Below are 22,489 nucleotides of genomic sequence, written 5' to 3'. Positions count from 1 at the left end.
TGTCCTTTTGGATCTGGTTACCCTTGCCCACCTACATCCTCTGCCAACTTATAAAATTCTCCTCCTTACTCTTCCATCTCGAACAGCTCCGAATAACACACATCAGCTGCAAACTCGACACTACTCACATTCTACTTTCTTCCCTGCTCACTGATCCTTGTATTCAGCCACACTTCTCCCACCACATTCCTCCAATGCTGACCTCCATATTCGCCACGTCCTCTCTCAAAGACACTTTAATTGCCTTCCTGCGACCAACCATGAAATCTACACTGATATATACCCATCCTACCAGATCTAAATGAACCATCCCATCTCCCCCAATTGAAGCTCCCTTCCTCTTCACTCCTCTTCACCGACATGCTAAGACTAGGTCCTTGAACAGCATTCCCTATACACTCTTCCAAATCCCTCCTCCTAACATCCATCCACACAAACACCCTCTTATGCATTACCCCAACTGCTATATTCCCCTGATACTCATATACCTGTCAGTCTAAACCAACTTATCACTTCGCTATTCTACGTTTATTTTAATCAGTAACACACAGCCTTTTTACTTTTCAATCTTATGGAACTGTTCCTGTGTCTGTTATATTTTTTAAACATCCCTGTGCCATTACACCTGTCTCAACATTTTAATTAATACCCAAATATGTCTTTTATATTTAACATTATTCAACTGACTGCCTGTCTTTTTATTACCTGAAACATTCCTTTTGTCCCCCAATGTGGCAAATTTTATAATAGATTTCAATTTTTTTTTGTCTCGTATGGCTGAAGAGCGGCGAGTTTTTTTCGCTGACAGTCCCCTCCCCGCCCATATGGTGCGAAAGAAATGAAATGTCAAAAATATAGTCATTTTCAGCGCGACTTCCATAATTTTTATTTTTTTGAATATTTTGTTATATTTTGAAGAGCTTTAAACTGTTAAAAAGACGAATACTTTCTCATATGGTTAAATAGTTTTTTAATCTTATTTTCTTGCATACAAATGAGAATATTTTGAAGAACTGCACTTTTAAATGCACTTTATTTTAATTACTATGTATAATTACCTGTACGATATGTAGGCATCAACGAACTCTATCATAACTTTACATTCTACTTACAACTGTTTGATCGATGCATGACACTTTTGGCTCGTGTTATTTTTACATGTTATGACTTGTTGCGGTCAGCCGAATTAGACGTGTATCGAGTTTTTGTTATAACTTGTGCCATTTGTTTTAATCCCTTAATGCAGTAGCTAGTAATGTATTTCCTTTTACTTCCACTGTAAATTCTGAAGATTGCCAGTACTCCACAGCCAAAACCGGTAATTCTGTTCAAAACGTTTCGCGATCAATACAAGTAAATAACATTATTGTAATAAAATCTTTGCTAGTGACACGTTTTTAATACGGCTTAAAACGTTTCGCATAATTTTTCCTAGCCCCACACATTTTACTATCCCTGTACAGATAATCCCGCAGATTTGTGCTTTTGATTTTCTAACAGTGATGACAATACTCCTAAAATGAAAACTAAAAAAGTTGGGTGCATACAACAGATAACTTACGCGTGAATAGTTCACGTAAGCCACCAAGAATTTTATTGCACTGCAAATGATACTAACTGCTGTGAGATTTTTCTTAACGACAATTACTCTCTACACTTCTTACTATTGCCTGTTGCACACACTCTGCGTTTTCTGTTTCAAATTTTCCGGGTACTGTGTTAGTTATTGAAAAGACAAGAACAAATCTTCAGGACCATCTGTATGGGTATAGGAATATATGTGGAGCTATGAGCAACTGCTTTATACTTTTCAGTCTGTTTCAAGAACGTGTTATATTAAAAAAAAGTTTTTTTTAAATAATTGTTTTATGCTTTTTAGTTTTGTGTGTGTGGAACTTTTTGATCTACTGCAAACATTTTGATGGATGACAACAGAAGCATCTCTTGAATTTCAGCTTACTTTCAGGTTTTTATTCACATCAATCAACAAATATATTGTCTCCTCCTACACATATGCCACGAAAAGACCGTGAAGGTAAAAACTGAGCAGACTGAAACCCACACTAAAGCTAAACAGCAATCGTTCTTACCGGGAAATACTCGTGACTGGAACAGGCAAGTGGATAAATACTAGTGGTACACAGTGTACCCTCAGCCGCACACCGGACACGAAAGCAAATTCATTCTGGAACGTCATTCAGTTCTGACCCACGTTGAAATTCTGAACTCTCCAATTCGTCGGGAAATTAGTTTAAAATCAGATGGAAGATATGTACCAAACAGACAGACACAAAAACAGAAGTACTCTCCGCCTCACACCAGAGAAGAAAGCGATTTGATTCTGCATTGAAAGATACTTCTGAGCTATATTGAAAATTTCAAGTCTCTAGCTCATCGGGAAGTTAATTTGAAATCAACTGCAGAATTTGCACCCAAGAGACAAACAGACAGAAAAAAGTGTACCCTCAGTCACACACCAGACACGAAAGAGTGTTAATATTGCAGTGCCATCCATTTCTGCGCTATGTTAAAATCTGAAGCCTCTAGCCCATTGGAAAATTTGTATAAAATCAACTCCAAAATTTGTACCAATCAGACAGATAAGAAAGAGACATTGAATAAAATATTCTCGGGTTTCCAACCGCGTCAATTGCTTAGAACTACACGAGCTTTCGGCCAGGCAATCCTGAGCCACTGTCAAGTGATCTGACACAAGATCAAATAGGTCTTCAGTCCTCCAACGGTAATCTGTCAATTACTGAGACCAGTTAAAGACGCAGTAGGCCTCAGAACACCTGGAGTCTACGAAATACCTTGTGAGTGTGGCCAGAAGTACATAGGACAAACAGTGCGCACTCTGGAACAACGAAGGAAAGAACATGAGAGGTATTATCGACTACGCTATCCAGAGAAATCTGCGTTAGCTGAGCATGCGTAAGAAAACGATCACCACATAAAATTTAACGATACTTCGGTCGTGCCTCGCACTAACGGCTTCTGGGACAGTTTAATAAAGGAAGCTATTGAAATAAAAATTAACGCAAACACCCTGAATAGAGACGGCGTCTTGCAGCTCAGCGCTGCGTGGGATCCAGCGATAATGCGGTTGAAGAGGGCACATCGAACGCCGACTCAAAACATGCCTGTATGTGGCAATGAAACGGGCACCAGTGACGTCAGAGCTGGCAGCTAGCGTATATAAGGGCGCACCAACAGCCCACTGGCAGTCATAACACTTGACAATGGCCAAGGAGTGCTTGGCCGAAAGCTCGCGTACTTTTAACCAATTGACGCGGTTGGAAACCCGAGAAGATTTTATTCAATGTTATCGCCGCGAGACTCTGCATTCATACAAAAAAGCGACATAATAAAAAAGGGTCGAAAATAAATCTTGTAACTGTCCCTCCTAACTAACAGCATCAGATCAGGTACAGATAGTTGGAATGTGACAGAAATAGGATTCCATGTTAATACTAAACAACTACTAACAATGAGGTGGAGGCAAGGGCAGAAGGACTGAAATGAAATATTCACCGACGGATAAAAAATCACAACACCAAGAAGCAGTTATGCGACAGAAACGAAAGTTGGTAGGCGTGCTTTTCCATCTGAAAGATGATGTCTAATCAGTTTTGGCGACAGTCACATAAGAGAGGCGCTGGTATCGCGATGGCGCCATTATGAGGATGCAAATCTGGTTTGCTTTTAACACACGCTGCAACGGTAGTGAGCGTTAGTTGCCTTTGAGATTCGACGTGGAATTTGATTTTAGTCAACAATATCTTTGAGGCGACAAAGACGCCATTATCAACACCTCACTGAGTTTGAACGGGGCCTTGTAATACGACTATTATAAACTGTCGCAAGAAGACCGGGTTCGGGACGGCTACGTGACGTTCCGGAGAGCGAAGAAAATTATGTTCGGCACATGGCTCTGGCACATCGTACTGAATCTGCAGCAGCAATTTCCGCAGCATTTGGCACCACAAGGATACAACTAACTGTTACAAATCTATTACTTAAAGGATAGCTCCGAGCCAGAGGCACTACAGCGTGCATTCGCCCGACCGCAAACCACTGCCATTTGCGACTTCAGTGGTGTCAAGCGAGAGTTCACTGGAGGTCAGGTTGGACGCCTGTTCTGTTTCCCGATGAAGCCGGTTCTGCCTCGGCGGCAGTGATGACCGTGTGTTGGTTCTAAGAAGGCTAGTTGTGGGCTACAAGTGATCTGTCTTCGTGCTAGAGACACTTGACCTGCAACTGAAGTTATGATCTGGAGTGCGATTTCGAATGACAGCAGGGGTACTCTCGTGGTTAACCTACGTAACCTGACTGGAAAACTGTACGTCAGTCTCGTGACTCGACGTATCCTGCTGCCATTCATGACCAACATTCCAAGGGTTTTTCCAACAGGATAACGCTCGCCCATATACCGCTACTGTGAACCAGCATTCTGTACAGAGTGTCGACATGCTGCTTTGGCCTGTTCGATCATCATATCTGTTTCGAGTCGAGCACATATGGGACATTATCGGACGACAACTCCAGCGTCATCCACAACAAGCATTAACCGTACCTGCGTTGACTGACCAGCTGCTATAGACATGGAAGTCCGTTTCATAAACTGATTTGCGGCCCCTGTTCAATACAATGTACGAACAGTGCTAATAGAAAGCACTGATGCTCAAATGGTTATAGGCTAAAGCCAGATATAAGCTCAGCCGAAATTTTTGCAAAGAACCGAACGATGTTCCGAAAAGATAGGCTAAACGCGGTTGGTGGTGGCGTGTTTGTTGCAGTCAGAAGTAATCTAGTCGCCAAATTGAAGTAGAAACTTCCTGTGAGTTAGTATGGGCAGAGGTCATTGTTGGCAACCGGAATAAAATAATAATTGGATCCTTTTACCGACCTCCCAATTCAGATGATACAGTTGCTGAAAGGTTCAAAAAAAACTTGAGTTTTATTTCAAACACGCACCCGACTCATACGATAATTGTTGGTGGTGACATTAATTTACCCTCAATATGTTGGAGAAAATACATGTTTAATTCTGGAGGTACGCATAAAATATCATCCGAAATTGTACTAAAGGCATTCTCTGAAAATTATTTCGAGCAGTTAGTTCATGAGCCCACGCGAATATTAACCGGTTGTGAAAATACACTTGACCTCTTAGCAACAAACAATCCTGAGTTAATAACGAACATCAAAACCGATTCAGGGATTAGTGAACACAGAGTGGTTGCAGCGAGATTGAACACTGCAATCCCCAAATGATAGAAAAATATCACATAAAAACAGCAGATAAAAATTCACTTGAAGCCTTCCTAAGAGACAATCACCACCCATTTCAAATTAATAATATAAGTGTAGAGCATCATCATCATCATCGTCGTCGTCATTTAAGACTGTTTATGCCTTTCAGCGTTCAGTCTGGAGCATAGCACCCTTATAAAATTCCTCCATGATCTCCTATTCAGTGCTAACATCGGTGCCTCTTCTGATGATAAACCTATTACTTCAAAATCATTCTTAACCGAATCCAGGTACCTTCTCCTTGGTCTTCGCCTACTCCTCCTACTCTCTACTGCTGAACCCATGAGTCTCAAGGTAACCTTGCTTCTCCCACGCGTGTAACATGACCCCACCATCTAAGCCTGTTCGCCCAGACTGCTACATCTAAAGAGTTCATTCCCAGTTTTTCTTTGATTTCCTCATTGTGGACACCCTCCTGCCATTGTTCACATCTACTAGTACCTGCAATCATCTTAGCTACTTTCATATCCGTAACCTCAACCTTGTTGATAAGGTAACCTGAATACACCCAGCTTTCGCTCCCATACAACAAAGTTGGTCGAAAGATTGAACGGTGCGCAGATAACTTAGTCTTGGTACTGACTTCCTTCTTGCAGAAGAGAGTAGATCGTAGCTGAGCGCTCACAGCAATAGCTTTGCTACACCCCGCTTCCAGTTCTTTCACTATGTTGCCATCCTGTGAGAATATGTATCCTAAGTACTTGAAACCGTCCACCTGTTCTAACTTTGTTCCTCCTATTTGGCAATCAATCGGTTTATATTTCTTTCCTACTGACATTACTTTCGTTTTGGAGATGCTAATCTTCATAGTATAGTCCTTACATTTCTTATATAGCTCTGAAATATTACTTTGCAAACTTTCAATCGAATCTGCCATCACAACTAAGTCATCCGCATATTCAAGACTGCTTATTTTGTGTTCACATATCTTAATTTCACTCAGCCAGTCTATTGCTTTCAACATATGATCCATAAATAATATGAACAACAGTGGAGACAGGTTGCAGCCTTGTCTTACCCCTGAAACTACTCTGAACCATGAAAATTTACCGTCAACTCTAACTGCTGCCTGACTGTACATTTAAAGACCTTTAATTGCTTGCAAAAGTTTGTCTCCTATTCCATAATCTCGTAGAACAGACAATAACTTCCTCCTAGGAAACCGCTCATATGCCTTTTCTAGATCTGTAAAGCATATATTCAATTACCCGTTCCACTCATAACACTTCTCCATTAATTGCCCTAAGCTAAAGATCTGGTCCTGACAACCTCTAAGAGGCCTAAACCCACACTGATTTTCATCCTATTGGTCCTCAACTAATACTCGCACTTTACTTTCAACAATACCTGAGAAGATTTTACCCACAACGCTGATTAAAGAGATATATCTGCAGTTGTTACAATCTTTTCTGTTTCCATGTCTAAAGATTGGTGTGATTATTGTTTTTGTCCAGTCTGGTGGAACCTGTCCCGACTCCCAGGCCATTTCAATTATCCTGTGTAGCCATTTAAGACCTGATATTCCACTGTATTTGATGAGTTCCGACTTAATTTCATCCACCCCAGCTGCTTTATTGAACTGCAATCTATTGACCATTTTCTCCACTTCCTCAAATGTGATCCTATTTCCATCCTCATTCCTATCCCATTGTACCTAGAAATCTGAAACATTACTGATCGTATTTTCACCTACATTGAGCAACTCTTCAAAATATTCCCTCCATCTGCCCAAGGCATCCACAGGATTCACCAGCAGTTTTTCTGACCTGTCCAAAATATTTGTCTTTTGCTTCTTACCTCCCTTTCGAAGACTGCTAATTACACTCGAGAATGGTTTTCCAGCAGCTTGACCCATAGTCTCCAACCTGTTTCCAAAGTCTTTCCACGATTTCTTCTTGGATGCTGCAATTATCTGTTTGGCTTTGTTTCTTTCTTCAACATAACTTTCTCTGTCTATCTGAGTTCTAGTATGTAGCCATGTTTGATAGGCCTTCTTTTTCCTTTTACAGGCTGTCTTGACTGTGTCATTCCACCAAGCTGTTGGCTTCATCCTACTTTTACACGCTACTGTTCCAAGACATTCTTTAGCCACTTCTAGTACTGTGTCCCTGTACCTTGTCCATTCCTTTTCCAATGACTATAATTGACTAACTGGTACCTTTCTGAGATCGCTGTTATGTACTTGTGACTGATTTCCTTATCCCGAAGTTTCTCCACACAACGAAACAAACACGCCAAATTTAAACAGACGCAAAATCCCGAAGATTGACGATCTTTTACACTAGCTCGAAATACAGCACGGACTTCAATGCGAGATACCTAAAACAGTTTCCACAACGCAATTTTGCCTCGAAACCGGGCAGAAAATCCAAAGAGATTCTGGTTGTATCTGTATATTAGCGGCAAGAAACCTCCGCGATAGCAATGGAGATACTATCGAAGACAATGCTGCCAAAACAGAGTCACTAAAGACAACCTTCCGAAATGCCTTCAGAAAAGAAGATTAAGTAAACATTCCAGAACTCTAATCGAGAACAACTGCCAACATGAGTAACGTAGAAGTAAATATCCTCGGAATAGTGAAGCAACTTAAATCACTTAATAAAAGCAAGTCTTCTGGTCCAGACTGTGTACCAATTAGGTTCCTTTCAGAGTATGCTGATGCAGTTGCCCCATACTTGACAATCATATGCAACCGTTCGCTCACCAAAAGATCCGTACCTTAAGACTGGAAAGTTGCACAGGTCACACCAATATTCAAGAAAGGTATTAGGAGTAATCCAGTAAATTACAGGCCCATATCGTTAACGTCGATATGCAGCAGGATTTTAGAACATATATTGTGTTCGAGCATTATGAATTACCTCGAAGGAAACGGTCTGTTGACACACAGTCAACATGGATTTGGAAATCATCGTTCCTGTGAAACACAACACATGAAGTGCTGAGTGCTATTGACAAGGGATTTCAGATTGATTCCGTATTTCTGGTGTTCCAGAAGGCTTTTGACACTGTACCACACAAGCGGCTCGTAGCGTGATTATGGAATATCGTCTCAGTTAAGTGACGACTGGATTTGCGTTTTGCTGTCAGAGAGGTCACAGTTCGTAGTAATTGACGGAAAGTCATCGAGTAAAATAGAAGTGATTCCTGGAGTTCCCCAAGTTAGTGTTATAGACCCTTTGCTGTTCCTTATCTATATTAACGATTTTGGAGAGCCGCTGCCGTTTATCGACTAGGAAAATAGTCAGAAGATCAAACCAAACTGCAAAACGATTTAGAAAAAATGTCTGAGGGGGTGGTGCAAAAATTGACAGTTGACCCTAAATAACGAAATGTGTGAGGTCATCCACCTCGGTGCTAAAAGGAATTCGTTAAACTTCGCTTACACGATAAATCAGTTTGATCAAGAAGCTATAAATTCAACTAAATACCTAGGTATTGCAATTACGAATAACTTAAATTGGAAGGAACACATAGAAAATGTTGTGGGGAAGGCTAACCAAAGACTGACAGGACACTTAGAAAGTGTAACAGACCTACTAAGGAGACTGCCTACACTACGCTTGTAGGTCCTCTTTTAGAATACTGCTGCGCGGTGTGGGATCCTTACCAGATAGAATTGACGGAGTACACTTACCAGACAGAACTCACGGAGTACATCGAAAAAGTTCAGAGAAAGGGATCACGTTTTGTATTACCGCGAAATATGGGAGAAAGTGTCACAGAAATGATACAGGATTGGGGCTGGAAATCATTAAAAGAAAGACGTTTTTCGTTGCGACGGAATCTTCTCACGAAATTCCAATCACCATCCTTCTCCTCCGAATGCGAAAATATTTTTTTGACACCGACCTACATAGGGAGGAACGATCACCACGATAAAATAAGGGAAATCAGAGCTCGTACAGAAAGATATAGGTGTTAATTCTTTCCATGCGCTATACGAGATTGGAATAATAGATAATTGTGAAGGTGGTTCGAGGAACCCTCTGCCAGACATTTGAATGTAATTTGCAAAGTATCCATGTTGATGTAGATGTGAAACGTTTCCATGATTCCATTCAACATTCTGGTGCCTCCACCCGTTATTATTGTACCAGCATTTGACGGGTCCAATAGTTTATCTCGCGCTTACGTTAACGTGTGATCTTGCAATGCAAACCGCTGTAATATGTTATCTAGACAAATATGTTTCCGAAATTTAATTGTTTGTTGTTGTCTTCAGTCCTGAGACTGGTTTGATGCAGCTCTCCATGCTTCTTCATCTCCCAGTACTTACTGCAACATACATCCTTCTGAATCTGTTTAGTGTACTCATCGCTTGGTCTCCCTCTACGATTTTTACCCTGCACGCTGCCCTCCAATACTAAATTGGTGATCCCTTGATGCCTCAGAACATGTCCTACGAACCGGTCCCTTCTTCTGGTCAAGTTGTGCAACAAACTTCTCTTCTCCCCAATTGTATTCAATACCTCCTCATTAGTTATGTGATGTAACCATCTAATTTTCAGCATTCTTCTGTGTCACCTCATTTCCAAAGCTTCTATTCTCTTCTTGTCCAAACTATTTATCGTCCATGTTTCTCTTCCATACATGGCTACACTCCATACAAATACTTTCAGAAACGATTTCCTGACACTTAAATCTATACCCGATGTTAACAAATTTCTCTTCTTCAGAAACGCTTTCCTTGTCATTACCAGTCTACATTTTATATCCTCTCTACTTCGACCATCATCAGTTATTTTGCTGCTCAAAAGGCAAAACTCCTTTATTACTTTAAGTGTCTCATTTCCTAATCTAATTCCCTCAGCATCACCCGACTTAATTCGACTACATTCCATTATCCCCGTTTTGGTTTCTTTGATGTTCATCTTATATCCTCCTTTCAAGACACTGTCCATTACGTTCAACTGCTCTTCCAAGTCCTTTGCTGTATCTGACAGAATTACAATGTCATCGGCGAACCTCAAAGTTTTTATTTCTTCTCCATGAATTTTAATACCTACTCCGAATTTTTCTTTTGTTTCCTTCACTGCTTGCTCAATATACAGATTGAATAACATCGGGGATAGCCTACAACCCTGTCTCACTCCCTTCCCAACCGCTGCTTCCCTCTCATGCCTCTCGACTCTTATAACTGCCATCTGGCTTCTGTACAAACTGTAAATAGCTTTTCGCTCCCTGTATTTTACCCCTCCCACCTTCAGAATTTGAAAGAGAGTATCCCATTCAACATTGTCAAAAGCTTTCTCTAAGTCTACAACTGCCAGAAATGTAGGTTTGCCTTTCCTTAATGTAGCTTCTAAGATATATCGTAGGGTCAGTATTGCCTCACGTGTTCCAACATTTCTGCAGAAATTTAGTTACTTGACATTAATTAATTTTTTGAGCAGAGAAATGTGTAGGCATTGGGAGGCAGTGGCAGCGCTGACCTGTTCTGGAGGCGGGGACGGCCGTGGCGCCGGGACAAGCCGCCCCCGGCGCGCGGCGCTCGTCGTCGGAGGAGTGGAGGCTGGACGTGGCCGACAGCGGAGACTCTTCCGGCCGCAGGGGCGGCGCCAGCGACCTGCCGCAAGGGAGGCTGCTCAGCGCCCGCGCCACACAGGCGTCGGTAAGGGCGAGCACGCAGGCGCAGCGGACATGGCATTACAGAGGATTTAGACTTTCCTTCAAAACACTCGGAGCGTATCATTAATCTACACCGCTGACAATCAAATTAGCAGCACCATGAAGAACATGTAATAACGAAATTTTAGTTATTTTGAGTACACAGTACAACAGGATAATAGGAAGAGTGGATGATTAAGTTTGTAGGTAATGTTGGGGTGTGGGGTGTGAAATAAAGTACACATAGATGCCACCTCTGGCAGCAACAATGGTGATAATCCAGCTGAGCATCAAGTCGAATCACAAGGATGACAATGTAAAAGGTGGCTACGCTGACTCACATCGCCAGAGATTGCGCCAAAGATTATTATTCCGCCGCCTCCACTGGCGAAGTGGTAGTTCAGAGGATGTCGAGAGCAGTCTTTGTTCTGTCGGGCGAGAGAGTAGACGATCTGAGTGTTGACTGAAACGTTATACTGTTCGACTGGTGTAATGCAGGGGTCTCCAATCTTTTTAGTCCGCGGGCTACACTGACTCCTCCACGAAGTCATTAGGGCCAAGATCTACCTAGAGGGATTAAAGCACCCTAGCACTCCATGATCACCGTAATGTAAGGCTAAAGGAAAGATGAAATCACAAACATCTAAGGTTGTGGGAATAGCTAGCACTGAAACGAATTACGATTTTTATTTAGTTACATAATTTTGATTGGTGGACGTACCTGACCGAAATTCTGGCGTATTTTATTCTGACGAATTTCACCGACAAAAAGGTATGTCACTGCACATTCTTCTCGAATGCTTGCTGCAAAGTTAACGAAATCTCAAAATTATTGTTAGCAACACTATTACTGCAAGAGGTAACAGAGGTAGAGAATGTCAACGCATTGTTATTTCAAGCGACACAACAATAAGTTTAGTTATGTAGTCTTGTAGCGAGTAGCAGAGCCAATGTCGCGGTGTATTGGTCGCGTTACGCCTCGAAACTCAATTGTTGGCAGTGTAGGTACCACCTCAAATATTTGGCGGTCCGGATACCGGGGATGTCTGACCAGGTAACGCGGGCCGGTTTGCCGGCCCTTGCGGGCCGGTTTCGGACCGCGGGCCGTAGTTTGGAGACCCCTGGCGTAATGTATAGGTGGAAGAAAATGCAACTGTCAGAATGTATTTGAGAAAGGAGATGGGCTTTGGATTTATGATGGCGGTGTCATGGAATATTTTCGTAAATATATAATCAGTTAAAAAGCTATTACAGTTTTGTTTAATAACAATGCCTCTTGCTCAGAGGTACAGTCAATAAAGCATCTGGCTCGTGCTCATTTATTAGACTTGTAATTTTGGTTTCTATGTGCAGTTACAGTATTTCTGGTTTTTCAATTAGTTCATTGTAAATGGTGTTTAAAATATTTTGCCGTATTGAGAAAGAATCGAACCAGAAACATGTACGTTGAGTCACACTACCACACACAGAACAGTTACACTTGTGCTTTGTTGTTTCGTAGCTTTTACAGTTGCAGGGGACTTAATTAATCAATTGTGTTAATGCAAATTCCTTGTCATTCTTTATTTTTATTTTATGCAGTCAGATTGCGTGCTAATAATAGTCAGGGCCAATTGGTTACGAGACTTCATAACTGGTCACAGAGCTAGTAAAATTATTGCATTTATTCATTAATATTAGTCTTTTCTTTTTAATTAAGCCCCCATGCATATGTCATTCCATGTTGCTGCAGTATAATGTCAGAATTCATAAGATTTAGTTGCTGCCGAGTGGTAGTGTTCCAGCCTCTAGGCAGCACATGACCACATGTTTTCAGTGGGTCAAACATCTGGAAAACGTGCTGGCCAGAGAGACACTCGAACATCCTCTATGTCGAAGTTGGTCAGAACGGCACAGGTAACATGCCGTCTTGCGTTATTTGGCTGAAAGATGTCATCTAGTTCTCGATGATAATGTGCAGCCACCGATGTTAACAATTCTGAAATGTAAAGGATCGTGTCTTATCTGCTATAAATTCCACACGTTATCGTGTTGTGTACCTAATAGTGCGCTCTATCCTTACAGCAGAAACCTCATTCTCCTCAGAACCTCCACATCATGGTGCTGTACACAAACAGGAATTCTTCTGAAAAGTCGACATTGTGTCACTCTTGGAACAAGTGTTGTAACTGCGCTCATTACTATTGATGTGCCCCTCTCCACTACCATACCTTGAGCAACGGTGATTATGCAGAATGAGATTTTCACTCTGCAGCGGAGTGAGCGCTGATGTGACACTTCCTGGCAGATTAAAACTGTGGGTCAGACCGAGACTCGAACTTGGGTACCTTTGCCTTTCGCGGGCAAGCGCTCTACCAACTGAGTTACCCAAGCAACACTCACGCCCCCTCCTCACAGCTTTAATTCCGCCAGTACCTCGTCTCCTACCTTCCAAACTTTACAGAAGCTCTCCTGCGAACCTTGCAGGACTAGCACTCCTGGAAGAAAGGATATTGCGGAGACATGGCTTAGCCACAGCCTGGGGGATGTTTCCAGAATGAGATTCTCACTCTGCAGCGGAGTGTGCACTGATGTGAAACTCTCGGCCCATAGTTTTAATCTGCCAGGAAGTTTAACGGTAATTATGGTTTGCGTTCTGACAGTTCCGTGCTGTAGACGTTGCACTATGGCTAAAAGCATCTGGTTAAAAGTAAGTCCACTCCCTACCTAAGGGCGTGTCACATGGTTTGGATGTAAGATGCTGGGCGAACAGTGTGTCCGTCCTTTCAGGCATTAGTCGTGGACTGAGATTTTACGTGATGATCAGTGGGGTCCTCGTGAACTCATTGATCCTATATTAGCGTGACAGACGTGGGATCCCAACCAATGTGAGCAGCAGTATCTCGTATTTCTTTATGCTCCCATATGTCATGATCCTGCAAGTGACGAGTTCCAGTATGTGGTGGCAGACTTTGTCCTTCTTTCTCTGGCCATAGTACTATGATCTCACAAATAAGCAACATACAAAAGAGATATGTGCAAGGGAAATCCACTCCATAGTTGTTCTGTATATACAGAACGCAGATGACATTACTATTACCCAAGTTGTGCGCTTGCATGGAAACGTTAATGATTTGCATATTCAATGTGTATTTCACTTCATGCCAATTTGACGTTTGTTCAAATTCAAATGTGTGTGAAATCTTATGGGACTTAACTGCTAAGGTCATCTGCCCCTAAGCTTACACACTACTTAACCTAAATTATCCTAAGGATAAACACACACACACACCCATGTCCGAGGTAGGACTAGAACCTCCGCCGGGACCAGCCGCACAGTCCGTGACTGCAGCGCCCCAGACCACACGGCTAATCCCGCGCGGCAACGTTTGTTGCAAGCTACTTTTATGCTGATTAAGTTTTAATGGCAGCAGTGTACTTCACAGCGGTGGTCGTTTTCTACATTGTGAAAATGTTCGTTGAAGAAGTTCGTGCTCCGACCAGCCAGCGGTAGAATGTCCGTATAATGTCTGATGAGAAACGTTACAAAAGAAGTGTGTCCTGCTGCACTATTTTCACGCCGAGTGCCTATTGATTGTACCGGACAGCGCAAATAATCACATGCTCCCATACGTGTACGAGCACAGCTATACGCACATGCATACAAACTACTATTATTGCACTAATCATGGTTACAGTCTATATCCAGCAATAGTTTTTCCACTAAAGTTTTCAGTTTACGTAAGCTAAATAGACTGAATTAGTACGATAACTACTTTTGAGCGGCAAACAATATACACTCCTGGAAATGGAAAAAAGAACACGTTGACACCGGTGTGTCAGACCCACCATACTTGCTCCGGACACTGCGAGAGGGCTGTACAAGCAATGATCACACGCACGGCACAGTGGACACACGAGGAACCGCGGTGTTGGCCGTCGAATGGCGCTAGCTGCGCAGCATTTGTGCACCGCCGCCGTCAGTGTCAGCCAGTTTGCCGTGGCATACGGAGCTCCATCGCAGTCTTTAACACTGGTAGCATGCCGCGACAGCGTGGACGTGAACCGTATGTGCAGTTGACGGACTTTGAGCGAGGGCGTATAGTGTTCATGCGGGAGGCCGGGTGGACGTACCGCCGAATTGCTCAACACGTGGGACGTGAGGTCTCCACAGTACATCGATGTTGTCGCCAGTGGTCGGCGGAGGGTGCACGTACCCGTCGACCTGGGACCGGACCGCAGCGACGCACGGATGCACGCCAAGACCGTAGGATCCTACGCAGTGCCGTAGGGGACCGCACCGCCACTTCCCAGCAAATTAGGGACACTGTTGCTCCTGGAGTATTGGCGAGGACCATTCGCAATCGTCTCCATGAAGCTGGGCTACGGTCCTGCACAACGTTAGGCCGTCTTCCGCTCACGCCCCAACATCGTGCAGCCCGCCTCCAGTGGTGTCGCGACAGGCGTGAATGGAGGGACGAATGGAGACGTGTCGTCTTCAGCGATGAGAGTCGCTTCTGCCTTGGTCCCTATGATGGTCGTATGCGTGTTTAGCGCCGTGGAGGTGAGCGCCACAATCAGGACTGCATACGACCGAGGCACACAGGGCCAACACCCGGCATCATGGTGTGGGGAGCGATCTCCTACACTGGCCGTACACCTCTGGTGATCGTCGAGGGGACATTGAATAGTGCACGGTACATCCAAACCGTCATCGAACCCATCGTTCTACCATTCCTTGACCGGCCAGGGAACTTGCTGTTCCAACAGGACAATGCACGTCCGCATGTATCCCGTGCAACCCAAAGTGCTCTAGAAGGTGTAAGTGAACTACCTGGCCAGCAAGATCTCCGGATCTGTCCCCCATTGAGCATGTTTGGGACTGGATGAAGCGTCGTCTCATGCGGTCTGCATGTCCAGCACGAACGCTGGTCCAACGGAGGCGCCAGGTGGAAATGGAATGGCAAGCCGTTCCACAGGACCTCATCCAGCATTTCTACGATCGTCTCCATGGGAGAATAGCAGCCTGCATTGCTGCGAAAGGTGGATATACACTGTACTAGTGCCGACATTGTGCATGCTCTGTTGCCTGTGTCTATGTGCCTCTGGTTCTGTCAGTGTGATCATGTGATGTATCTGACCCCAGGAATGTGTCAATAAAGTTTCCCCTTCCTGGGACAATGAATTCACGGTGTTCTTATTTCAATTTCCAGGAGTGTATATGTTATTGATCTGTATCGTTGCACTGATTAAAATGTTTCGTAAGCACTTAATTAATTTTATTTGGATTGAAATAAATGTCAAACACGGTAAATACACGTTATGCTGGTTTATTATTGTCTAAGCACATCCTATCATTGTATTAAAGAAGTAACCTTTCCCTAAGCTGGGTGGAATTAATTACGTAAATTTCAGTCAAAGAGTTTGCAATAAGATACAGATTTCACCAGTTGCTTTAATGAAATCTAAGTATTTTCTCACAATTCGATACGAATATTCACTTTCTTTCTCGTTGTATTACGAACAGTCTCTCACTTTCGGACAAAGTTCAGTCTTCCATTGATAATAATCAATTTAAGGCAAATTTCGGTTCTTTTCCTACCTTGGCTTTACATAATGATATGCTCAAAGTTGCTGATCTATCTATTTCAAGCTTAATGATTTCTAGCAGATCGCAAATCCCCAAAATGTAAGCCGGTTGGAGTGACCGAGCGGTTCTAGGCGCTACAGTCTGGAACCGCGCGCCCGCTACAGTCGTAGGTTCCAATCCTACCTCGGGCAAGATTGTGTGTGATGTTCCTAGATTAGTTAGGTTTAAGTAGTTCTAAGTTCTAGGGGAGTGATTACCACAGCAGTTAAGTCCCATAGTGCTCAGAGCCATTTGAGCCACCAAAATGTAAAAATCGCCTACGCACAAGAGCACACGTTAAGCTACGACACGATCAAGCAAGCGCTAGAAGGACATTGACAGTGTATAACTTTATCTTCTGTGTTCCGCGGTGTCTTCAAAGAATATTCACAAGGAGTATTCTTTGAGATCACTTGTTCTGCTTCGTGATCTCTAAGTACACTACTTTGCGATCTACTTTTACTTTAATTTGATACAAAAGGGATTCTATTTCACTTTCTTTTGCAAAAATACTAAGTTACTTTAGACTGGATTTCTTTTCGACTTCTTTTTTACATTGTTTGTCTTCAGTATACTCGCTACTATTCAATTGAAGGTATCACAGTGGGACTTTGTTTTCTTTTTTTATGAAATTTGGATCATGGGTTTGGAGGCTGTATTGGGTTTTGGATATATTTTTATATTTTCATCTTTACGTCTAAAAGAAGTGACGTTACAATTGCTGAAAGATTAAAACGTTCTGTTCAATGTTCGGCTGAATATTTTTGGGAATTGTGTTTAAAAGAAAAACCTTCACCAGTTGATGTTCCTTTGCTTCCTCGAATCGAAGTATACCAAAGAAGTTTGATAACAACAAAGCCAGCTCACCGCACACTTTCGAAACCTCAAAGGAATACGACAAAGCGATTTACATTGAAGTTTGTGAAAAGGTGCAATCTTGCATTATTGAGCGGTTTGCTTAACTGGACTCTCACAGGTCATTGCAGTTGAACAAAAGAGCTTGTTTTTTGTAAAAAGAGGTGAAACAAAATTGGAAAAATAAACTGAGTTTTTCAAAAATGACCTAGACATTGAGAGACTGCGCTTTCACGTGAATATGTCAGCCAATAAAAAACAACTTGACTTAAAAAACATGCGTCATGTAAGAAAGTACATTACACAAGAGCCTGCAGTTCGAGAAATGTTATGTGAAGTGGCGAAGTGCATTAAGCTTCTCCAAGTAGTTCCAATCACGACAGCAACATCAGAACGGTCATTTAGCGCCCTTAGACGCCTGAAGTCATATCTCCGATCAACAATGGGATAGAAGAGCGACTGGCTGTTCTTCATGCCCAACGATATGTTTTGGATGAATTGAATATCCGACCAGTCATCAACGACTTCATTTCAGTAGTCCAGTCAGACGGTCGACATTTGCACCTTTCTAAAGACACTCTAGCCCTAATAATGGCATTTAGAATAATATTTTAAAATCTTAAAAATATTGAATTAAATACATACATGAAGTTAAATTTTCAGTTTCGAAATATTACTACTAGTTTAGTACTCTATTACTATATTACTATAGTACTGTATTAGTTATATTCAAGTACTTAAATATTTTTAGGATGTAAGACCCAATTAAAACCCGCTATTTACATACTTTTTGATTGAAGGTATTAGGCATACTGTATTAACTTTATTAACTGCATTAAACCGTTAACTTTGTGATATCGTTTTTATTTATTCAGAGTAAGCTTAAATTAGCTATTTCACTTATCAAAGTGATATTGCTGTGCGTCAGCATTATTTTATGGTTTATTCTTTTAATGATAGTTTAGGATTAATTTAAATATAATTCCAGTATTTTCAGAGCTATATATTCACTGCTCTTAATAGTCTATAAGCATGATTATTACGGTAAATTAAATTAGCTTTTTACGAAAGTACCGCGCTTGTTTATGTTTTGTTCCTTTTTTCAAAGCCAAAAAATGTGTCAGGCTTGTCGAGTTTCCCGGAGTGTCGAGATATCGAGAGTCCCGTTATCGGGGTTCTAATGTTGATCACATGACTCTAAAATGCTTTAAAAACTTTAAAAGTCACTATTTTTCATCTAAAATTTAAAAAAAAAAACTTCCTGTGGCAAACCCCTTACACCCTTAATATTTTCTATACGACGGCTCCCATGTGTATGTTACAGAAAAGACACCTCGTGAGTTAAGAATTAGTGTACGTGCATTACAGTAGAATGCAGTTCAGTATGGATAGGTTTTTGATAAAGAGTTGGTGAATACAAAATGCGTCTCATGCGTGGGTTCACTGAATGCAACGGAAGACCAACATGACAAATCAGTTCCCACAGCGACGGTAAACATATCACCGTACTTTCGCATGCATGCGAGGGTTCTTTCGGAATCGTCTGTTTTGTACTGTACGTCTTGTTGATCGCGTATTACAGTCGTTTATATTGTTGTGCAGATAGATTCAAAATAAACAAAGTTGGGTGAAAGGGCGAATAACTCATGTTTGCCGACGGTTCTAGTTGCTACAGCCTGGAACCGCGCGACCATTACGGTCGCAGGTTCGAATCCTGCCTCGGGCATGGATGTGTGTGATGTCCTTAGGTTAGTTAGGTTGAAGTAGTTATACGTTCTAGGGGACTGATGACCTTAGAAGTCAAGTCCCATAGTGCTCAGAGCCATTTGAACCATTTGAACTCATGTTTACTTTATTGCTCTGCAAGGGGGGACTGAACACTACCGGTCCTTTATAACAAAATTCTCAGAAAAATCTTAGAACAACTTCCGAAATTTTGTCGACGGAGTTCGTGATAAACGTATGTTGCATTATGGTGTTCAATATTCACTTCCATTTTTGGAAGACACGATACAGAATCCTGATTGGAATAGCGAAGATTACACTTAGTGCTCCACACTTTTGCTGAAAATTCTGGATGATCTCTTCAATGACAGTACGATGGTTCCTTTCGTGAGTAACTGCGTCAGTGATCTTAAGACCTAACAGTGACAAAGTAGATACACAAAGACGATATATAACGAACGTAAAATACCAAAGTCAGCCAGCGTTTGTGGAGGAACTCATTCTATTATAATACAATGCAGCTTTTGAAGTTATGGTTGAGAATTGTATTAGGAGTTACGATGTTTCTGACTATGAGTTTAGCTGATTTCATCGCTCACTGGAAACGAAAGGTTTTAAATTTCCTACGGTTTTTAAAACCAGCATGCAAGAGAAACATTTGCCATTGTTTAACTTATTATGATAATTTAAAACAGCACAGGGTGTAAGTTGAGAGAACGTTATTTGGAGAAGAGAGGATCCCTCACTGGCGTGCTCATGGTGAAAGCTGAAATGTTCACGCTAAATTGCCTCGCGCTTTCGCTCATTTTCATTAAAATTCAATTTAACCTCCCCACCCCCTCCCTCTGAAGCTGTTTCAGTGTGTTTTAGCTGTATACACAAGCCACGAGTCAGCGTGAAAGAAAAAAAAAAGTGACGGATAGGGTAGTGACCTGAAACTGGCAGAATATTTACTTTGCGTGGCTGCATTAAGAAAGTGTTACGAGACGGGTGAATTAAATCAGAGCACGTTTTACTCATTCTATGACTTAAACCTTTCATCATTCGTGGGTCATTAAAAAGTCACGGACTGGCACACTGCCGTACGCGTGTGTGCGTGTGTGTGTATGTGTGTATGTGTGTGGGTGGGTGGGTGTGAGAGAGATAGAGAGATTGAGAGAGAGAGAGAGAGAGAGAGAGAGAGAGAGAGAGAGAGAGAACGAAAGAGAGGGAAAGAGAGAGAATTTGATACCGGGAAGTAATTCTCCGAACGATAATCAGTTAAGTTAGCGCCAGTCTGTATTCTCAGTAATTCTAAGTGTGTTGGACAGCCAGAAGGCTCCAACGTTGCTACTCGTTACGGGGGCCTCACGGAGCGACGGCCTGCCAAGCTTGGCTGCCACTACACAACCTCCAGAAATAAAATCCTGCTTGTTTACAAGTTGCTGCGTTTGAAGACCGGTTGTCGTTTTCACTTAACGCTTTATTTTTTTTAACAATTCCCCTCGTTGTCTGTGTCAGGTGTCGACAGCAGACTTTGTTTCTCGCTGTTTGGACTCCTATTGGTACTCACTGCGTGCAGCCCTAGCATTGTTTTCTAGCGCCGTTAAACAATAAATCACTAAACGGAAATGCAAACGTAACAGGACTGTGGTAAAACGCAAAAACAGTTATAAATAGAATGCTGTAATGTATCCGCTACCAAAAAAAGTACTCATAGGCAATTATCTATCAACAGAGAGAAAAAGACAAGCTTTAAGATATTTTTTGACATGACTCAAGTTGACTAAATGACAGATCCCAGGTTTATTTGGCTAGATCCTCTGTACCTGTAGATTTAATTGTCAGCGTCTCTTCGTTTCTGTTACGTCTTTAATACTGGCCATTAAAATTGCTACACCACGAAGATGACGTGCTACAGTTTCGAAATTTAACCGACAGGAAGAAGGTGCTTTGATATGCAAATGACTAGCTTTTCAGAGCATTCACACAACGTTGGCGCCAATGGCGACACCTACAGCGTGCTGACATGAGGAAAGTTTCTAACTGATTTCTCATACACAAATAGCAGTTGACCGGCGTTGCCTGGTGAAACGTTGTTGTGATGCCTCGTGTAAGGAGGAGAAATGTGTACCATCACGTTTCTGACTTTAATATAAGTCGAATTGTAGCCTATCACGATTGCGGTTTATCGTATCGCGACATTGTTGCTTACGTTGGGCGAGATCCAATGACTGTTAGCAGAATATGGAATCGGTGGGTTCAGGAGGGTAATACGGAACGCCGTACTGGATCCCAACGGCCTCGTATCACTAGCAGTCGAGATGACAGGCATCTTATCCTCATGGCTGTAACGGATCGTGCAGCCACCTCTCGATTCCTGAGTCAACAGATGGGGAGGTTTGCAAGACAACAACCATCTGTCCGAACAGTTTGCAGCAGCATGGACTATCAGCCTTTCTGGATACAGAAAATGTTCGACTGCTGCCCTGGCCAGCACATTCAACAGATCTCTCACCTATTGAAAACGTCTGGTCCATGGTGGTCGAGCAACTGGCTCGTCACAATACGCCAGTCACTACTCTTGATGAACTGTGGTATCGTGTTGAAGCTGCATGGGCAGCTGTACCTATACACCCCATCCAAGCTCTGTTTGACTCAATGCCCTGGAGTATCAAGGCAGTTATTACGGCCAGAGGTGGTTGTTCTGGGTACTGATTTCTCAGGATCTATGCACCCAAACTGGGTGAAAGTGTAATCACATGTCAGTTTTAGTATAATATATTTGTCCAATGAATATCCATTTATCATCTGCATTTCTTCTTGGTGTAGCAAATTTAATGGTCAGTTGTGTATAATGAGCAAGTAGTAAGACCCCTGCACCATATTGGTGGCCTCTTCGTACTTAATTTCATGCTTATAGATGACGCGTGATGTGTTGGCTGCTTTCCGGGTGTAACGCTGTCTTGTTTATATTTTTATTCAACAGTTCTTTGCCTTCTCCAGCATACGACCTGCCAGGGTATTCGGTATACCCGATTAGCCCTAGATTATCTTTTACAGAACATAGTTGACTTTTTAGTTAATCGGAGGTATCTCTATCCACACCCATCTGCATGCCACTGATTGAACTGTCTGCGGCTCTTAATTTCGATTACCTCCTGATCCAAAAATTCGTCATTTGCACCATATTGTTGGTGTCCACACCCAACTGTAGCACCCAACTGTCGCCGAACAGTGCCTTGCAGGCGACAATTTTCGAGATCAGTATATCAAAGAACGTAATAGAAATTATAGTTGCGGACAATTTAGTCAACAGGGACTGAGCTTTTAGCCCTGGTAAAGCATTGGATCTGGCACTTAGTTTGCTTCAGTCAAGTCGGGAAACATTTC

The 22,489-nt window shown here is 42.3% G+C and overlaps 1 protein-coding gene across 1 annotated transcript in view; it reads right to left on the bottom strand.

Annotated features, from left to right (window-relative positions):
* LOC126336082 (potassium/sodium hyperpolarization-activated cyclic nucleotide-gated channel 1) overlaps positions 1 to 22,489 on the bottom strand; it is a 1,174,950-nt gene that overhangs the window by 16,306 nt on the left and 1,136,155 nt on the right. Inside the window, exon 13 of the mRNA XM_049999562.1 lies at positions 10,755 to 10,888. Within this exon, the coding sequence (XP_049855519.1) occupies positions 10,755 to 10,888 (134 nt within the window). The remainder of the gene's footprint in view (positions 1 to 10,754; positions 10,889 to 22,489) is intronic.

This window comes from Schistocerca gregaria, chromosome 2 (genome assembly GCF_023897955.1).
Source record: "Schistocerca gregaria isolate iqSchGreg1 chromosome 2, iqSchGreg1.2, whole genome shotgun sequence".
Classification (NCBI taxonomy): domain Eukaryota; kingdom Metazoa; phylum Arthropoda; class Insecta; order Orthoptera; family Acrididae; genus Schistocerca; species Schistocerca gregaria.
Note: the sequence above shows the minus strand (reverse complement) of the source record. Positions and strands in the feature narration are given on the sequence as shown.